Raw genomic sequence first — 18,090 nt, forward strand, 5'->3', positions numbered from 1 at the left:
AGAGAAGGCAAATGGGTGAAGTCTCTTAGGCAAATATGTTTTTTACTCTAAAGAATCATCCCGAGTGGCAGACAGACTGTGGGACTAGACCTCCCTCTGATCCTCTGGTATTATCTTTTGAAAATAATTATAAGGCAGCTAATAAAGGTAAACTAAAACTCCTCCTGCAGCACCGGCCAAAAATGCACGAAATCTAATCAAGTTTACCGCACAACTACACAAGAACAAGATCTAATAGATCTATTTAAACCTCCCCCTAGGAGACGGGAGGAAAATGAGAGCTCAGAAGAAACAGGAACACCCCCTAAAACACCCCCTAGTAGCCCAATCTCATCCAAAACTAGAAAACAAACAACAGGGGGAGAGATCACAGGTAAAGGTACCCTTCTCAACTATCCATCTAAAGGCTTGAGAAAAAGTTGCCAAAAATTAGCAGTGATCCAACAGACACTGCCAAACGTTTACAATTCATAATAAAACAGCAGAACCCTGATTAGGGCGATATGCAGTTACTGCTGAATGAATGCTCTAACTGAAACAAAGAAAGAGCTAGTTTTGATAAAAGGATGTGGCAAAAGACTTCTGTAGGGCACAACAAGATGTAAAGGAATATTTTCCACTCCAAGTTCCCAAATGGGACCCAAATAGAGCAGCAAAAATGAAAAAGCTAAAAAGCTACCAGGAGTGGATAGTACGAAAAATGAAGAAAACTATTCCTAAAATAATAAATTGGTCAACTCTATATGCAATCAAACAGGGTCTCCATCCGAATTCCTGGATCGCTTAAGGAATGTGATGCCATACATCATTAGACCCTAAGTCTGAAGTAAGAATACAATAACTAATAAATTTGTTTTTAGGGCAGTCTACAGGAAACATCATATGTAAACTTCAAAAGCTCCGGGGACCGGATGGGGGGAACTGAGAAGCTCTATTAGATGAGGAATGAAAACTTTTTAGCAACTGAGAAGAGAGAGAGAAGCAAAGAGTGAGGAAACTAGTAAGAGTTGTAAAAGAGGAGAAAGGGAAAGGAGGACAAGGACCATGCAGGCAGCGCTGGGCAGAGACCAGTGTGCAATTTACAAAAAATTTGGTCACTAGAAAAATCAGTGCCCAAAACTAAACGCCAGAGAAAGAAAAACACAAGAAAAAAGGGGGTGGTGATCACACATGTAAAAGAAGACGAAGAAGACTGAAGAAGACAGGTGAATCTTTCCCCAGCAGATCCACTAGTTATAAAAATGAAGCTAGAGAAAGAAGAGAAGGAGGTGGAATTTTTAGTTGACACGGGGGCAACATATTCAGTCTTAAATAAAGCTTTAATGCCTGTGCCAAATAAGTATGTAATGGTAAAAAGGGGCAACTAGCCAAACTGAAAAAGCAAACTTCTGTAAGCCTTTAAAGTATAAATATGAAAAACAATGGGGGATTAATAAGTTTCTGTGTATGCCCAACTCCCCCGACCTGCTCCTAGGGAGAGATTTATTAGCACAATTGCAAGCAACCTTAACATTTAAAAAAAAATGGGAATATTACTCTGAAGGTAAATGGTAAAAAATACGTAAAAAATGTTAAGTTTAATATTAACAATGATTGAAACTGGGGGAGAAATTAGTGAAAAAATAATGAGCCAAATATTTCCTAGAGTATGGGCCTCTAATATACCGGGGAGGGTGAAAAATGCACCTGCTAATTTAATCAAACTAAAGGAAAGAAAACAGCCAATCAGAGTTAAACAGTATCCCCTAAAAAAAGAAGATAAAGAAGGAATTGGCCCAATAATTTAAAATTTTCTGCAATTAAGATTGTTTAAAAAGTGGGGAGCCACAAAATTCCACCTGGATCCTGCAAAATTTACCCTAAAATCCAGCTTGCATTGCCTAAAATCACCCCAAATCCCCCCCAAAAATCACATGGGAACGCCAAAATTCCCCAAATTAACCACACATATTCAGCTGAGACTCCTAGAATTCACCTGGGACCCCCAAAATTCCACGAATTCACTCCAAAATTTAACTGGGATCCCCAAAATCCTCACCCGGGACACCCAAAATTCCACAATTTCACCCCAAAACCCATCTGCGACCCCCCCAAAACTGCTCCCATATCCCCAAAACCCATCCAGGAACCCTCACAATTACTCAAATCCTCCTCAAAACCAATCCAGACTCCCCAAACTCCACCTGCAACCCCCAAACTCCCTCAAATCTCCAAAACCCACCCAATTGCCCCAAAATCCCCCAAATTCACCCTAAAATCCAGCTGGCACCCCCAAAATCCCTCAAATCTCCCTCAAAACCACCCAGATGCCCCAAAATCTCACAAATTCACCCCAAAATTCACCCAGGGCCCTCCAAAATCCAAGAAATTCACCCCACAATTCACCTGGTATGCCCAAAATTCCACAAATTCTCCCCAAATTTCCGCCTGGGAGCCCCAAAATTTCCCCCTAAATTCACCCCAAAATCCCACCTTGGATTCCTCAAACCACCACCTGGAACGCCCAAAATTCAGGCTAAAATCCACTTTGGATTCCCTAAAATACCCCAAATTCACCTCAAAATTCCACCCTCCATTTCCACAAATCCCACCTGGAAACCCAGATTCCACCTGGGACCCCAAAATTCCCAAAATTCACCTCCAAAGTCCTCTCCTTGCACAATGCTCTCAGCTTACTGCACTTTCTTCAATGGCTGAAACAATATTTGATATAGTCTGAATTTTAAAGGTAATGAAAATTTTCTCCAAAGTGAAAAATTAATCTAGCAGTCAGGTTTGAAACCAACGGGAATTTTTGTTTTACCTGTTTGAAGATTCCCTTCACACTAAAATGCTGGCTGATGGATACCTAGAAGAAATCAATTCCCACAAAATGCTTCTGGGTAAGCCATTACGTCATCCATTACAATTTGCTTCAGTGTCCCGTTCCTGTCCAATTGAAGGTCCCTGTTTAAGAGACTCAAGTACGGAGAGAAATAAAATTAAATATGACTACAGTGCCTTTAAATCTAAATCGAACTTCCTGATCAATCTCATAAAACCTTTAGGCTAAATGTTGCCATTGATCTGTTTCTACTGAACACAATCACGTCCTGGCTTGTTAGAGATTAGTTCATTACAAAGAAAGAAACGCAGAGAAGTTAAAATATTTCCAAAGAAGCATTTGACATCCTTCCTTTTGGATGGGGAACCACACCAACACTGCTTACATAAGAGGTCAAATGACTGTCTTCCATGTTAGTTCTGCACTGTGCTCAGCGGAGCCTTTCTGGTTTATTTGCCTTTGACTTGGACATAAAGCTGAGTCTTGATTCAAGAAAAATCAACATTCACACTTGTTTTCATTTACACGGACATTGGCTTGGTCTCCTAAACAAAGAGAATGATGGGGAATTTTTGTACGAGTTCAGATAGGTAACATTCTCTTTCCGCAACCTGGCATTGTATTTTCACTTGGTCTGTTACCTCTGGCTTTGTTTTAACGGCTCAAATTATTAGGAAGAGTATCAAACCTCCAGCTCTAACCACAGTCCCACTGCGAGGTGTGTGAAGGTATGTGCATCTGCCCCTCAGGTCCATACTGCTCTTCTAATGTGCCTCTGATCGAGCAGGTAGGAAAGACCTCCTGGCTGTGTGAACAGTGCTGCTTCCTCTACGGCTTCAGAGCTGCTGCTAAGCTCTTCAGGAAGGAGAGCGGTATTGTACCCATTTTTAGATGGTTTTTAAAGTTGCCAGTGCTTGGCTGTCTTAAACGTCTGAGTTCCTAGAACTTTGAATGAGATCAAATCTATGAGTGAAGAGATGATGGTGCAGACCAACTTCTGATTCCAGTGATCCAAGAATCTGCACTACTACTTTTACCTTCTGAATAAGGCATGGATGTGATGGTATGCACAGTAATACTGATGTGCTATGGTTTTTGAATGATAGCAGTCTTCCTTTGTCCCATTCCTAAACCGTGGGCATTATTTGCCTTAACCTTGTTCAGTAGGGACATTATTCTATATTCTTACATGAAGTGAAAAGCACTCTTTTTCCATACCTTCACACAACAGCATTAAAACAAGGCCTAAGTAGTACAACCAATGTTCAAAGATGCTCTACCTTTTAAGTTTACAAAACATACAAAATTCATACCTTGTTCTAAGTTGATCTCAAGAAGAAAGGGTGTTCTCCAAATACTCCTTCAGCTCTTCCTCACAGCTCACCGTTTTCATTTTTTCTAAAATTGTATCCAGATCACTTTCATCATCTAAGGCCACATAAAAAAGCTAGTAAAAATGGTTTCGTAGATACTAAAATCTCCCCAGCTCTTTAGGATTCAAGGAAGTTAATTATGCACATATCTTCTACACCCAGAAGAGAAAGCTACCTCAGCAAAACTCATCGCCTATGAAAATCTTCCTAGATAATGAACACCTCTGACACTGCCACCCCAAGTTGGTGTTCTGAAACAATGAGAACCTCACATCCAATCAGACTCTAGACCTGCACAAGATCTCGTCATAGCAACTTGCAGCCACTTTCTACAGAAAGCAGCAGTGATCTCTATCGCTGTTGCCATACCAACAATAAGACAGGACTGTCCATTCAGCGTGAATCAAGCAGTTAGCAAAAATGCACCTGACAGAATGAAACTGAAGAGGAGAAATTCCCATCTAAAAGCCAAAGATTACATTTTTAATTTTATAGCAGGTATTTTGAATTTCAGAGGGCTCTTTGCATTAAGAAGTCCTGTCTTTATAGCACACCCTTGTTTTTATGTTTCTACCTGGATTACGGCCATTTAGCCGTCTCCTTCAAATCACTCCAAAGAAAAACATTCAAGTGAACAAGTTCTTTCTAAACTGCTGGAAGGTGAAATGAATGAGTAATTTTACGACTGGTATCCAACATGGCGTCTTCTATCTGGAGAGTAAAAAAAAATCAGTCTCCAAGTAAACTGGTAAGAATGCGGATTCTCAAAACTTCTGTTTATTCTGGCACCATAAAGCACCAAATCACATTCTATAATTTATCCCTTTAGAAACAACTGCCCGACTTTTTTTATGTATAGAAAAGATTGGAAGACATTTGGGAGATCATTTCCAGCTATTCCTGAAGTCTGATCTTAAGCAGACTGGGCCATATATCATTCATGTCTATCCTATGTATTTCAGATAGAAATGGTAATAAAAATACAATCTATTTCTATTACAAATAATAAACACAAGAATTATCAACACTTCCACATGAAACTCTTCCACACCAAACTGTTTCTCTGGAGTGTTTTGTCACACTATGGACCTCTTTCTAAGGTGACATCAATAGCCTACCACGCAGAAGGCATTGCAGGTGGGAGCACAGGAAGAACAGACTCATCCCAAGGAGTGATGAAGATATATGTCATCAAATAAAAGAAACGTACATCCACGTGCTCCACTTCTTCTTCAAACCTACATTTTCGTTTCTCAGTCATCTGAAGCATGTTGGAGTGCACAACTTCAGCATCTTCTGCTGTGCAAATATTCATATCCAACAGGGTCATCTGAAGGAAAACAAGAACAAATTATTGACATGCACAGAAGAAATACTGTGTGGCTTTCAGAGAGCCTGGCTAAACGTAGTGTTTCTTTTCTTGTGATGGACAGAGATAGATTCAGCCTCCTACATGCCATATTAGATTACTAAACAATACCATCTGGTTGGACACAAAGGGAGAAATTGAGGCAGAGGTGGAATTTCTTTCCCAAGATAAGACAGATTTAGCACAAGGGCTGAGGCTCCTTGCATCTTCCACATTCATGTAGGACAGCACTCCCTTCATTACTGGCATTTGTTACGGCTTTTCCACATTTCAAGCACAAATACCAACTACTACTGTGAAACCAAACGGATGGCTTACTTTTTGAACAGAGTAAGGCGGAGGTTAAAAAGGAATTCCACTTGTTATCTCAGTGTCTGGTGCATCTTTACTCTCTCTAATGGCACATTGGACCACGGCTATCACAGCCAAAAGCTGTGGCACTCAACTTGCACATCTGCCCTTTCTCCTGACATTTGCCCTCGACCAGCTCATACTGGATGCTCATTTTCTCCACGCACTCCACATTAGGGCTGTCTGAATGATACGGAACAGACCACAGTCAAAATTCCCATCTTTCACAGTGCAGTGTGACATGGAAACATGACAGAGGCCACGTGCTGAATCTCAGCACACGGAACAGATGCCAGCAGTGCCTACAGACACCAGACATTACCAGCCAAAGAAATCAAGACATTTTCATACACAGCTGTTTATCATTATGCTTCAAAGTAGCAAGGTACTTAACAATCGCTACCAACTTCTTTGCTACCATACAGGCTACAAACATCCCAACTGGATGTGCTCTGGAGCAAGAGAAGGCAGACACAGAGCGGGAAGGCATGCTGCAAGGACACAGAGAAAGGAAGTATCTCCAATACTTCCCCTCTTCTTCTCCAAGAGTTAAAAAGGAGTATTTTTGTAAGATTGAGAAGGGATCCACGTCAAAATTAACTTTTGATTTCCCCCAGATTCATTCTAACCGAGCCAGTTCCTGCTAGATCTCACCATGCACAGCTGTTTGTACTGGCCAAAGGAAAGCCATGCCACAGGCAGCTTCTTTGGCTCTTACTGCCACCTCCAAGCAACTGAGAAGGTATGTGGCAACACACGGAACAAAGAATAGAGCAAACATGCACTCTCAAAGCAACCGTCTGCCTCATCGTTGCCCAGGAGAAAAGAAAATATTGCTTGAATTCCAGACTGTTCTTAGGATTTCCCGACCTACCTAGACTTTTGTTTCAATTCTCCAGAGTTCTGCACCATTCGTTTCCATTAGATTTGGCACGTGTTGGAGGCAACAAGGTGCTATCAAAGCAGGAAACAAGAGTCAGGTATCCTAAAATACAAACCAGTCAGTACTTCAAATATAAAATTATGAATCCCAATATCCATACTACTGGGCTTTCTTTTATTTACAGCCATCTTGGCAATGAAAATAAACCTGAGATTGTTGTTGTTCAAGGCCAACTGTTTACTGCCCGATAAGGAACTAACTGTCATCTACCTGGTTCCTCCATCCACCGTAAAAAACCTCCCTGTAAAGATCGTAATGCATTGCACCCACACCAATGTGTCTTGTGTTCAGGATGGATATTCAAATGTAGCAACGTTAGATTTCTATCCAGACTCCTCTTATTTATTATTTTATTTTATTATTCCTCTAATTTATTACACAAATAAAATCCCATGCCTTGGAGAAAAAATGCCTTGACAAAAGCACCAACTTCTAGCTCTCCACCCATCTTTGCCCATTTCTGCTATGTTTCGAGATTTACTTCTGCATTCCTCCATTTTTAGAGCCTGATCGCCACCTATTAAGTGTAGCTGGGGCACTGAAAATCAAGAATGCATTTTTTCCATTCAAAAGAGCTGTACAGAAATAGATGTAGACCCTGCCTTACTGCTGCATTTAGCAATCACACATTGACAGGAAGCAAAGTGCATTTTGTAGCCAAGTCCTTCATTAACTCCAGCAACAATTGTTTTCCTTTATGCTATACCCTCTTTTGCCATACCCGATATATTGCAAAACCTTCAGTCTCTCTTCACTGAGTACCATCTGCTCCTTTATCAACTTTTCCATTTCCATATTCACAGTTGGGGGATTCTGTATTTCTTCACTTGCCATAAATTCTCTGCAGGATGGAAAGTAGATATGTAGAATGGAATCACATGATATATGTGATATCATACGTGGTATCATGTAGAAAGAAAAAATGATCAAGTATTACTTTGATAGAAACCAAAAGTGAACACTAGCCTCTTGGTGTTGCCCATTGTCCAAAAGAAGACTGCCAAATTTCTGAACTACACACTTCTTTTGCATGAGTTTCGAGTCCTTGACTCTCCCTTGCCATTTCAGTTGATGCCATTTTTCTTTCTCAAGCTCTGATTTCATTCGATTCAAGAGTAGCTTGGCAGTTGCCCTCTCATTATCCAGCAGTGCTCTCTTTATATTCTGTGTATTAAAAAATAAAACCAGAAGTAGAAGCAGCATACAACATGCAAAAACAAAAAAAAATTTGACTCTTCTACAGAAACTGAGGGGAGAAAAGAACACAAATGATAACCAATACCCTGTCAAGTAGAAATTTCTTCTATATTTCAGTGATTGATAGGCAGAAAAAATGAATTTCATCTGGGGAAAGAAAGACATTCTAGGAATAATCAGACTGCTATCTTGCCCCAGGTAAAACATTTACCATGGCCTTAGCGTTAATGAGCTTGTGAACATCAGCTGCCAAGAGGAAGGACATTTCCTCCAGTTTCACAGAATATTTGGTCAGTACATCTGCTATCTCTGCAATCAAAGAATAGAGAAAAGCAACAACAATGAAAAGTAGAACTCAAATATCAATTTTCCAAGTTAAAATCTACATGAAAAAGACATTTTTTCCATTCAAGTGAATTCGATTAAATTAATTCATTAACTACATAAGTATCATTCTCACGTTCAAGAATAGAATTCAAAGAATCAACGTTGCTTCTTCTGAGACACTGAAGCCTGAGTAGATCCCAACTTCAAATCAATTAGGACGGCATGAAAGCAATACCTGCTACATTTAGTACATGTAAACTACAAAGAACATCTAGAACAGCTCTAAAAGATGAATAAACCCATGAACTTTGAAGGAGACACTAGCAAGAATTGAGGAAATATGCTTTATCTGCCCAGTGCTTTTCCCAAAAGCTTGGGCACTCCGTGGGGTCAGTGAGAGTCTCTGTCTCATTATTCAGCAGCTGGCTTAGGGTAAAAATGCATGCATGCAATCACTTCATTCAGTGTTGGATAGGATTTGAGCCATTCCTAACATTCCTGTCGGGCTCTCTTAGATATTTGGGCCAAGGGATTCCTTCCAACCTGGGCCACTTTGGGTGGGCTCAGGGTGTCCCCAGGGCAGGTGTCAGTGTGTGCAAGGGCCCTTTGTGATGCAGTGCAGCCTGGTCACCGTGGCATGGAACCGTGTCTAAGGACCCTTTGTGACATGTGGTGACATGGGGGCTGGTGGTGACACGGGCACACCAGAGTGCTCGGAGCACGCGACGGGACAGGAGGCGCCAGAGCGGTGCTGTGAGGAGCCCCCGCACAGCACACTCGTTCGTGCCTGACCCCGAGCTTTTCCGAGGCGTTATTCCTGCAGGTGACCTCGTGGAAAGACTGCAGGACTTGGTGACTTGGAGCTTTCCTGAGGTATCTCTGATCCCTGTGGCTGGTGCACTAGTAGCCAGACCTTGGGGTGTGGTGACCTGAATCATTTACGAGGAGTCTCCTGCCCTTGTGGCAGGAGGCCTCAAGTGCAGGACTTGCTGTCCTGCAGCCTTCCTGAGGCTTCTCTGTCGCAGGTGCCTTTAAGGCACAGCTGCACAACTTGTTGCCTTGTAACTTTCCCAAAACATCTCTCTAGAAGGTGCCCTCGAGGCCAGACTCCGGCATGGCGGGCAGATTTCTCAATCTGTTCAAAGTGTTCAGGGCAATAAAAAGGAGAGGCTCTAGAGTTGCCCCAGCTCCTCAAGAGCCCGAAGAGTCAGAGCCGTTCCAGCCAATGCAGGATGGTGAGTGGCACACCTGGGTCTCAGGGCTGGTGCATGCATCCAGCTTGGCCCCATCCCGTCCCGTCCCATCCCGTCCGTCCCATCCCATCCCATCCCGTCTCATCTCGTCTCAGCCCAGCCCACCCACTGTGGACATGCCCAGGGACAGGACAGAAGAGGGGCCGGGCAGACACCCTGCAGCGGCCGTGCTGGCATCCCCTGGGGCATCCCGGGGCTGTCCCTGCCTGGGGAATGCAGGGCTGGGCTGTGTTCTCCGGCCTCTCCCGCAGCCCCTCAGCTCTGGCTGCGCTCGCTCTTTGCCAGGTGCTGCAGCCATGGAGCCGACACAAGAGCAGAAACCCACCCGTGGCCGCTTCCGCAGAACACTGAAGGTACCTGCAGCCATCTCCACCTGGGCTGGGCCTGCTGTCACCGCTCAGCTGAGCATAGTGCTTGGAGCATGCCATGGAACTTGCCTCTCTTCCCTGTCCTTTGTTCTCCTGCAGATGTTCCGCGAGTTTGTGCCCCTTCGCCGTAGAAAGACCAGCAGCACAGCAACAGAGAGCACAGCCGAGCCTGACTCCAGGCTGAGCGAGCTCCAGGCAGAGCCCGATGTCAGCCCAGATTTGGCTGAGCGCTCAGACCACTTCAACACAGCAGTGAATGATGACAGGGCAAAGGCTGACATGGCAGTGACTGAGGACGTGGCCATGACAAACGCTGACACCGGAGAGACTCAGGGCATCACAAATACTGACACCACTCCCGCTGTCATTCATGCTCCCACCACCGATTTTGTTGAGAAGAGTGTTGTTTCATCTGAGCTGCAGGTTAGCAGTCTGGGACCAGGGCTGGTGCCCTCCCAGGATCATGTGATCGTGATTCCCTCAAGGAACGGCCACTGTGCCTCCTTAGTCTTTGAGGCCAGAAGAGTGTGGTGGGAAGGTGTCGCTGGCTGGGTTTTTGGGCTCCCTTTGGGATCTCTGAGACCGCTTCTGCAGCCCTCAGCGACAGAGCACGTTCCCGAGCCTTGCCCAGATAGAAATTTGGCTCGCGGTGAGCTCTTAGACCAGCGGGGTAAATAAACCAGGATATGTAGAAAGCCACAAATCCATAGTTTATTCTATGAAGGCATCCAATCTAGCATATACCAACGGTTATTGTTTTACAGGGGTTTTTATATCTTTTGGGGGTTTTACAGTTTGCACCAATTATCAAGGGAATTCTACATTCTAACCAATCCCTGAGGGATTTTACATTCAAAGCTGGCCTGCGGATACTAAAAGAGAATGAGCCACTAATACTGGAGATCGAAGGATCTACCAAGGGCGGGAACTGGATTCCTTTTTGTATTCATCATTTCACAAGCCATTTCTTATCTTTAAGCTATGGTTTTCCAAGGAGCTTGTTCTGAGGATGCAGGGAGACTTTCTTCTTTATGAATGTTTTCTGCTCCCTCCACAGGAAGGGAAGCACTTCTTGGGGGAAGCTGGTCCCTTGGACAGCACTCCAAGTCCTCGTCACGCCTCTTCCAGGTGCCAGCCATGGTGAAAAGCATTCACCAGAGTCTCGTGTCCTGTGCCACTGTGGGTGTCAGTCTGCGCACTGACATTCTGAGGCTGGCTGGAGAACACCCTGCTGACGTGGTGCTGACCCTCCTGCGCTGTGCCCCAACGTGTGACAGGTACGAGGCCCACGTGCCTTGAGAGCTCAGGGCTCAACAGCCTTTAGGGCCCACCAGCCTTTAGGGCCCACCGCCCTGTACAGCCTGTCCAATGGGCTCTGCCAGACAGGCAGACAGGCCCAGGACCCTCAGGCCCCTCTGTCTCCTGAGACTGCTGCCACGCTCCCTGCCTGGCCCTCAGGGCACCGGGGCTCTGTCACCTGGGCCCTACAGCTGCACAGGGCACTGGACTGTGACTGAGACACCCCTGACACAGAGCTCTGATCCCACAGAGCTGCTGCAATGATGTGGAGAGCCATAGGCTCATCGGGATCAACAGTGGAAAAGGTGCTGCCAACTCTGCTGTGTGTGATGGAGGCCTGGCCCCTGCACAGCATGTGCACCTCTGATGGGGACAACAAGGACGTTTTTGCCCTGGCTGTGAGTTTCTGGAACTGGCCTTGGTTTCCTCCCCAGTAGCCTCTCCAGCAGATCTCCATCCATCCTCTCTGTGCCTCAGGCGCTGGGCTAAAATCTGGGCTAGGGACAGGCTCAGGCAGCACCAGGCCCACTGCTCCCCCTGCCTCTCCCCTCGGGCCCTGCCCCATGGACACCTCGGCACTGAGCGCTGTCTGGGGCTGCTTCTTTTGCAGGCAACTCTGGTGCTCTGGGTGATTATCCGGGTGCCTCAGTGCCATGAGGCCATGATGCATTCTTCCAACGCTCTGGTTACGGCTCTGCTCTTCCATGTCATCATCACCACACAGCAGATGCCAGAGGCAGTTGATAACTTCTGGAGAGCGTGCCGGGAGGATCACCACCTTCCCAGCAAGCCCAACAGGTCCTGGTCCTCCTGTCCTTCCCATGCCCTTGTGGCCAGCGCCAGTGCTCCCAGTGTGACCTGGGCTTTGCTCTGCACACAGGTTTGCAGTGCAGACCATGAAGGCTCTGCTCTTCTGTCTGCAGTATGACCCTGAGGTGATGGCCATGGAGCGCAAGCGTGGCTGGGACACGCTGCTCTCTGCTGGCACCCAGCACTATGCCATGGGTCTGCTGGCCAGGTGAGACCCCCTGTTTCCCCTCTGCCCCCGACATTTGCACTGTGTGCCTGGCGTGCCCCACACAGTCCCTGTGGTCATGGGCCAGAGAGCCTTGTCACCGAGGGACGGCCAAGCAGACTGGAACAGGCTGGGAGAGGAGGTGCCCACAAGGGGCAGCCTCCCAAAGTGCCCACATCACCTCCAGGGATGCTGGGGAAAGACTGCATCTCTGTGAGTCACTCTTGGGAGATTATTGCACCCTCCCCCCACCTCAGGGTCTTACTCCCTTTTTCCCCCTGCTAGGTTGATGCGTCGTGGCTTGATGCCCTTGTGTACCCATGTCGCACTCCACCTACTCCAGCTGCTCAGCACACAGGAGCCACGCTGGGATCTGCCTTTCCTGGCATTCACTGTGGAGGTGAGCCTCTTGGCCAGAGCTCCCTCCCAGCTCTCTGTCCTCTCGTCACCACAGCTGCCTGGGACACTGCCCGTGCCCTGTGCTGATCTCTCAGCCCAGCCCTGTGTGGTTGCGCGCTCCTGCCGGCCGGGCCCGCTGTCACTGCCCTGTGCCTTTCAGGTCCTGGACTGCTTGGATTTCACTCAATGTGCTGACAGCATCCTGGAGATCATGTCAAGGAACCTGCAGAGCAAGTACAGGGAGAGACGTCGCCTGGCACTCAGATGCCTTGTGGTGCTCAGCAAGGATCCCTCGATGGTGAGAAGGGGGCAGCGGCTGAAGCTGTGCTGGGGAAAGCTGCCCCTCGGGCTGCCTGGGCTTCAGGAGCTGCAGCAGATGCTCCCAGCTCTCCTGCCTCACCTCCCTGAGTTCATCACGACAGGCCTTTGGCCTCTGGGCCCTGTGGCAGCAGGGTGGGGTTGCAGTGCCAGCACGGCAGTGGTGGCACTGTAGCCGTTCTTGGCTTCACAGCACAGCCTTGTCTTCTACACAGGCCAAACGTATACGCAGCCTGTCTCGAAGCCTCCTGGAGCTGCTGGGTGATGCACAGAGAGAGGTGATTGGCATGTCCCTCTCTGTCTTCATAAATATCTTCCAGGAAAAACACCTCATGATATCTAGCACTGCTGCTACAAAGCTGGCTCTGCCACTCCTGTCACTACTGGAAAATGTAAGGCTCTGTGCCCCCAGCCATGAGCACTGGCTGCTGCCCCGAAACTTTGTGCCTTCCTGATGTTTGGGCCTTCGCCCAGGTGGGCTGTACAAGTTGCTTCTGAGGTCTTTTCCTCCTTCTTTCCTCCAGGATAGCAGTCATGTGCAGCAGCTTTCCGTTCACCTCTTCTGCAAGGTGATGGACTTGGTAGTGGACAAGGGAAAAACGGCCCTGGAGAGAATTGTGAGCCAGAGCCTGCTCCCACTCTTCTTCCACTGCCATGATGAGAACCAGGAGCTGGCAAAGGTAAAGTTTTGTGTGATGCTGGTGGATGTCTGGAAGGGGCTCGGCTGCCTCCTGCAGGTCCTGGCACCTCCCGGGCTGCAGCCTCCTGCACGCCTTGGCACAGGGACGCGGCTCCTGTGCCCTGAGCTGCGGTGCCATCTGCACATCTCTGCTGCTCTCCAGGCCTCTCGAGAAACGCTGCTTTGTGCGGCGGGGTTCTTGAAGAAGACGGATCTCCAACAGGCGCTGCAGACAGAAGAGCTGTGGATGTTTGCCGAGTGCCTGGTAAGGAGGGCCTGGAAGCGCCAGGCTCAGCCTGGACAAGCCCCCTGAGCGCGGTGCTCACTGTGTGCGCTTGGCAGCTGTGGCCCTGCCCAGGGCTGCACGCAGGAGCCGCACGGGCTCTTCTCCAGGCTCCTGTGGGCCCGAGCCGGGCGCCGACGGAGCCCCGGCCCAGCGGCTGCTGGCCGCGCCTCAGGGCTGTGCGGGCAGGGGAGGCCGGGGCCGGCCAAAGCGGGGAGCGCCTGGCAAAGGGGCACAAAGCCCGGCCCGACCCTTCCCTCCCGCCGCTCTCTCCAGCTGGCAGACGACAGGAGCCGAGCGGCCGAGCACCTGCGGCCAGGCCCTGCCGTACCTGCAGAGCCCACAGCAGTCCGTCCAATTAGCGGCCATCAGGTTCATGGGTGAGCCCGGGCTCCCTCCCCTCCCCTCCCCTCCCCTCCCCCTCCCCTCCCCTCCCCTCCCCTCCCCTCCCCTCCCCTCCCCTCCCCTCCCCTCCCCTCCCCGCCCCGCCGCAGCTCGGCCCCAGCCCCGCCTGCGGCCCCGGCAGCGCGGCATCCGGGCCCGGCGCCGTGGAGCCCCGGCTGCCCTCGGGGCTGCTGCCGCCCTGTGTCGCAGCCGTGCCCTTGGGCGTCAGGATGCGGCAAGGGCCCGGGCTGAGCCCTGCCGGGCCACGAGGGCGTGTGGCCACAGGGCTGGCAGCGCCGCTGGCAGGGAGCTGTGCCGCTGGACAGAGCCGTGACGGGCTCTGTGTTCCCAGGGATCGCCGGGGCACGCATGAGGAAGTAGAAGAATGAGCTCCAGGTGCTCAGTGCGGGTGAGTGAGGGCAGCGGGCTGGCAGCGGGGGCTGGCAGGAGGAGTTGCAATCCCTGTCCCGGCTGCGGAGGGCTTTGCTCCCTGTGTGGATGAAGGGTGGCGTGGGCAGAGCTCCGAGTGTTTTATTGGGACACAGGCGGGATTCTTGGCCTGCACCTTGCAGCTGATCCCGTTGGCAACTCCTCTCTGCTGGCCATTGCAGGAGCTGAGTGGGCTGCCCTTGGCAGGAAGGTCTACTTGGATTCCCACAGATCCGGGCTCTGACTGTGACTCTTCTCTCTTCCAGCCATTCACGCCCCAAGGAAACAAACCAGTCCATCCCACTGGAACCTGAATATTCAAGACCAGTTTGCCAACAGAGCTGAAGAATCAGGTTCATCTGAGCGACACAGTGAACCAGTGTCCCAAGAACAGCACCAGGAGACACTGAAGAGGACACCACGTGCATATCTCACTGGAGCTCCAGGCACAGGTGATGATTGGCACAGCTGAACCTGTGGGAAGCTCGCATGGCTTCAGCCCTCTCCCTGCCTGTACATAGCTCTCTCCCTCTAGCCCTCAGACCACGCCAATCCCTGTTTTCCCTTCCACCTCATTCCTTTGTTTTGCAAAGTATATTATCTCCTAGTAGTGGTTCTTTGTTTATCCTTTGTCAAAAGAAATAGATTAAAGTCTTTTGTTTGTTAAAATTGTGTCTATTAAATAAACAATTCATTTTGTAATAGACTTAAACAACCATTATGAAGAACTTGTGAGCAAGAGCGGTTTTGGGGTGCTGCCCACCTCAATAAAGCCAATGACTACTGCCAGAGGCCTGGGCAGAGGCAAGACTTGTTTCACTCCCCTCTCCCTTCGTAACATTCCCTTTGGCTCCCTGTGGTCCTTTGAGTCCTTGAGGCCCGCTGCCCTGGGCACAGGGGCAGGGGAAGGGAGAAGGCTGTGAAGAGCAGGTTTGGCATCTGCCTGGAGCTGTGGAGACCAACCCAAGCACCTGCAGCACGCTGCGTTACCCCCTTTTGGCCAGAGGTGTGAGCAGGAGCATCTCTGTCCAGCTGCGAGCCCCAAAGCTCTCTTTGAGAGCTGTGAATTAAAAGGCCTTGATGCACACACTGTTCACATCTCACCTGCCTGCTGTGTTTCGGCTCTTGGCAATATGCAATTGCCTCTCGCTTGGTGGAAGCTGCTGCGGGCCAGGGCCAGCAAAGAGCTGGGCTGTGCGGGCCAGGCAATCTGCAGAGTCTTGGCTGATCTTGGTGTGTCCCTGGCCTCAGCAAAGGCCGGGAAGGTTTGCCTCCCAAGGCATCCTGCTCATTGGCTCTTCCTGTGCGCCTTGGAGAGAAGAAGGTCGGCATTTCTGGCAGCTGGGCATAGGCAGGACTTAAAACGAGGGCGTGTTGTGGCCCAGGGCCAGCTGAGATACCCTGAGAGGAGGCAGCCCAGTGCTCCTTGCTCCTCTCTGCCGACACCAGATCGTTTGTCTGCTTTTGGGGTGACCCTGGCTCTGTCGGGGGTGCTGGGTGGACACGAGACAGCAGCTCCTGTCCCGCTGGGTCCCAGCAGTGCCTCGCAGCAGTCCTGCATACACATCAGGGTGCTGGCCAAGAGAGGTCCTGGGAGCTGAGGATTTAAGCTTCTGCAGGTGCATACAGGTCAAGGCCAACGGTGTTCCCTCAGAATACAGCAGTCCTGAGGCTTCCCCTCACAGCTGTCTGATGTCACCCACTCCTTGTGGCACCAGGTGCTTTCCTGTGGAATGTTCTACCTCCCCCAAGAGTCAAGAGGGAGCTGGAGAAAGAGCTTGCCAGGCCGCTCTCCATCCTTTCTCAGCAGTGCTGCTCAAGTGCAGAACTCTGAGCTGAGCACCAATGTGCAAATGGAAGAGGCGTGCACAGGGAGAGTTGGTGGGAAGGATGATCCAGGAACCATAGGCCTGGCAGCCTGAGCTTGCTACTGGGAAATGCCTTGGAGCAGATCCTCCCGAGTGCCATCCCATGGCACGTGCAGGGAACCAGGGGTCTGCTGGAGGCTGGGAAAGCTCTGCGGAGGGATGGGGTTAGCTGGGGATCCCGGCGGGCTGTTGGGGGCTTGTGTGCGGCTGATTAGGTAGGTTGGTGTTGGTGGGAGTCTTGGAGAAGGAGCTGTGTGGAAGGTGAGAGGTCTAGGCTGGAATTGGAGTCAGCTTGAAGGCAGCATCTGTGCTTTGGCACAGCTTTGGTTCTGGAGGAGGGCCAAAGCACTAGCTGTGATTTTTTGTTAGTGGTCCTGATCTTCCTGCAGGGAAGAAGAGGGGAGAGCTGTACTTTAAGAGCCACTTAGCTATCTGTACCAGGAGGAGGATTAGCCATTTTGCAATCTTCTCATTTGTTTGGGCTAATTTGGTAACACTGAGTGCACTTCCACTCCTTGTGAGCTTTTATTCCTTCCTAGAATTAGGATATTATCATCTCTTCATTGAAAACCATTTGCAAAGCAAAGAATGGCCTTTATTCGCCTCTGTGTAGTGTTCTTTTGTAAAGTGACTCTCCAATGGATGACAAATGAAGGCAAATGAGTTGCTGCTTTGAGATGGGAAGCAAACGTCCAAATCTGTCACACTCTCTGGCCACGCCAGTGAATTTGGGGAAGGAAGGCTTTCCTGAATTGAGGGCTCTTAAATGCCCGGAGCCCGCAGAGCAGCGTTGGATAGGATTTGAGCCATTCCTAACATTCCTGTCGGGCTCTCTTAGACATTTGGGCCAAGGGATTCCTTCCAACCTGGGCCACTTTGGGTGGGCTCAGGGTGTCCCCAGGGCAGGTGTCAGTGTGTGCAAGAGCCCTTTGTGATGCAGTGCAGCATGGTCACCGTGGCATGGAACGGCGTCAATGGACCCTTTGTGACATGTGGTGACATGGGGGCTGGTGGTGACACGGGCACACCAGAGTGCTCGGAGCACGCGACGGGACAGGAGGCGCCAGAGCGGTGCTGTGAGGAGCCCCCGCACAGCACACTCGTTCGTGCCTGACCCCGAGCTTTTCCGAGGCGTTATTCCTGCAGGTGACCTCGTGGAAAGACTGCGGGACTTGGTGGCCCGTGGCCTTCCCGAGGATTTTCTTTTCCAGGTTCACTCCCGGCCAGACTGCAGGACTTGGTGACCTGAATCATTTACGAGGAGTCTCCTGCCCTTGTGGCAGGAGGCCTCAAGTGCAGGACTTGTTGTCCTGCAGCCTTCCTGAGGCTTCTCTGTCGCAGGTGCCTTTAAGGCACAGCTGCACGACTTGTTGCCTTGTAACTTTCCCAAAGCATCTCTCTAGAAGGTGCC

General features: G+C 49.4%; 2 protein-coding genes across 3 annotated transcripts; both read left to right on the plus strand.

The window, feature by feature from the left end:
- The first annotated feature begins 5,002 nt into the window (after nucleotides 1-5,002).
- On the plus strand, nucleotides 5,003-12,098 carry LOC148223129 (uncharacterized). Of its 2 annotated transcripts, XM_088167612.1 has the most exons (5): nucleotides 5,012-9,619; nucleotides 9,923-9,990; nucleotides 10,105-10,428; nucleotides 11,134-11,282; nucleotides 11,915-12,098. In XM_088167612.1, the coding sequence occupies exons 1-5, from the start codon at nucleotides 9,499-9,501 to the stop codon at nucleotides 11,934-11,936; spliced, it is 684 nt and encodes a 227-aa protein (XP_088023738.1). In that variant the 5' UTR covers nucleotides 5,012-9,498; the 3' UTR covers nucleotides 11,937-12,098. The 2 variants fall into 2 exon arrangements, with proteins under 2 accessions (XP_088023737.1, XP_088023738.1); XM_088167611.1 differs by lacking the exons at nucleotides 11,134-11,282; nucleotides 11,915-12,098 and having other exon boundaries at nucleotides 5,003-9,619; nucleotides 10,105-11,110.
- Nucleotides 12,099-12,605: 507 nt separating this feature from the next.
- Nucleotides 12,606-14,028, plus strand: LOC148223130 (uncharacterized). The gene is made up of 5 exons (XM_088167495.1): nucleotides 12,606-12,719; nucleotides 12,879-13,016; nucleotides 13,252-13,428; nucleotides 13,561-13,716; nucleotides 13,879-14,028. Exons 1-5 carry the CDS (start codon nucleotides 12,609-12,611, stop codon nucleotides 14,026-14,028), a joined length of 732 nt encoding a protein of 243 aa, XP_088023621.1. The 5' UTR covers nucleotides 12,606-12,608.
- The last annotated feature ends 4,062 nt before the right edge of the window (nucleotides 14,029-18,090 follow it).

The sequence above is a fragment of the Sturnus vulgaris genome, chromosome 7 (genome assembly GCF_052056855.1).
Source record: "Sturnus vulgaris isolate bStuVul1 chromosome 7, bStuVul1.hap1, whole genome shotgun sequence".
In the NCBI taxonomy this organism is placed as follows: Eukaryota; Metazoa; Chordata; class Aves; order Passeriformes; family Sturnidae; genus Sturnus; species Sturnus vulgaris.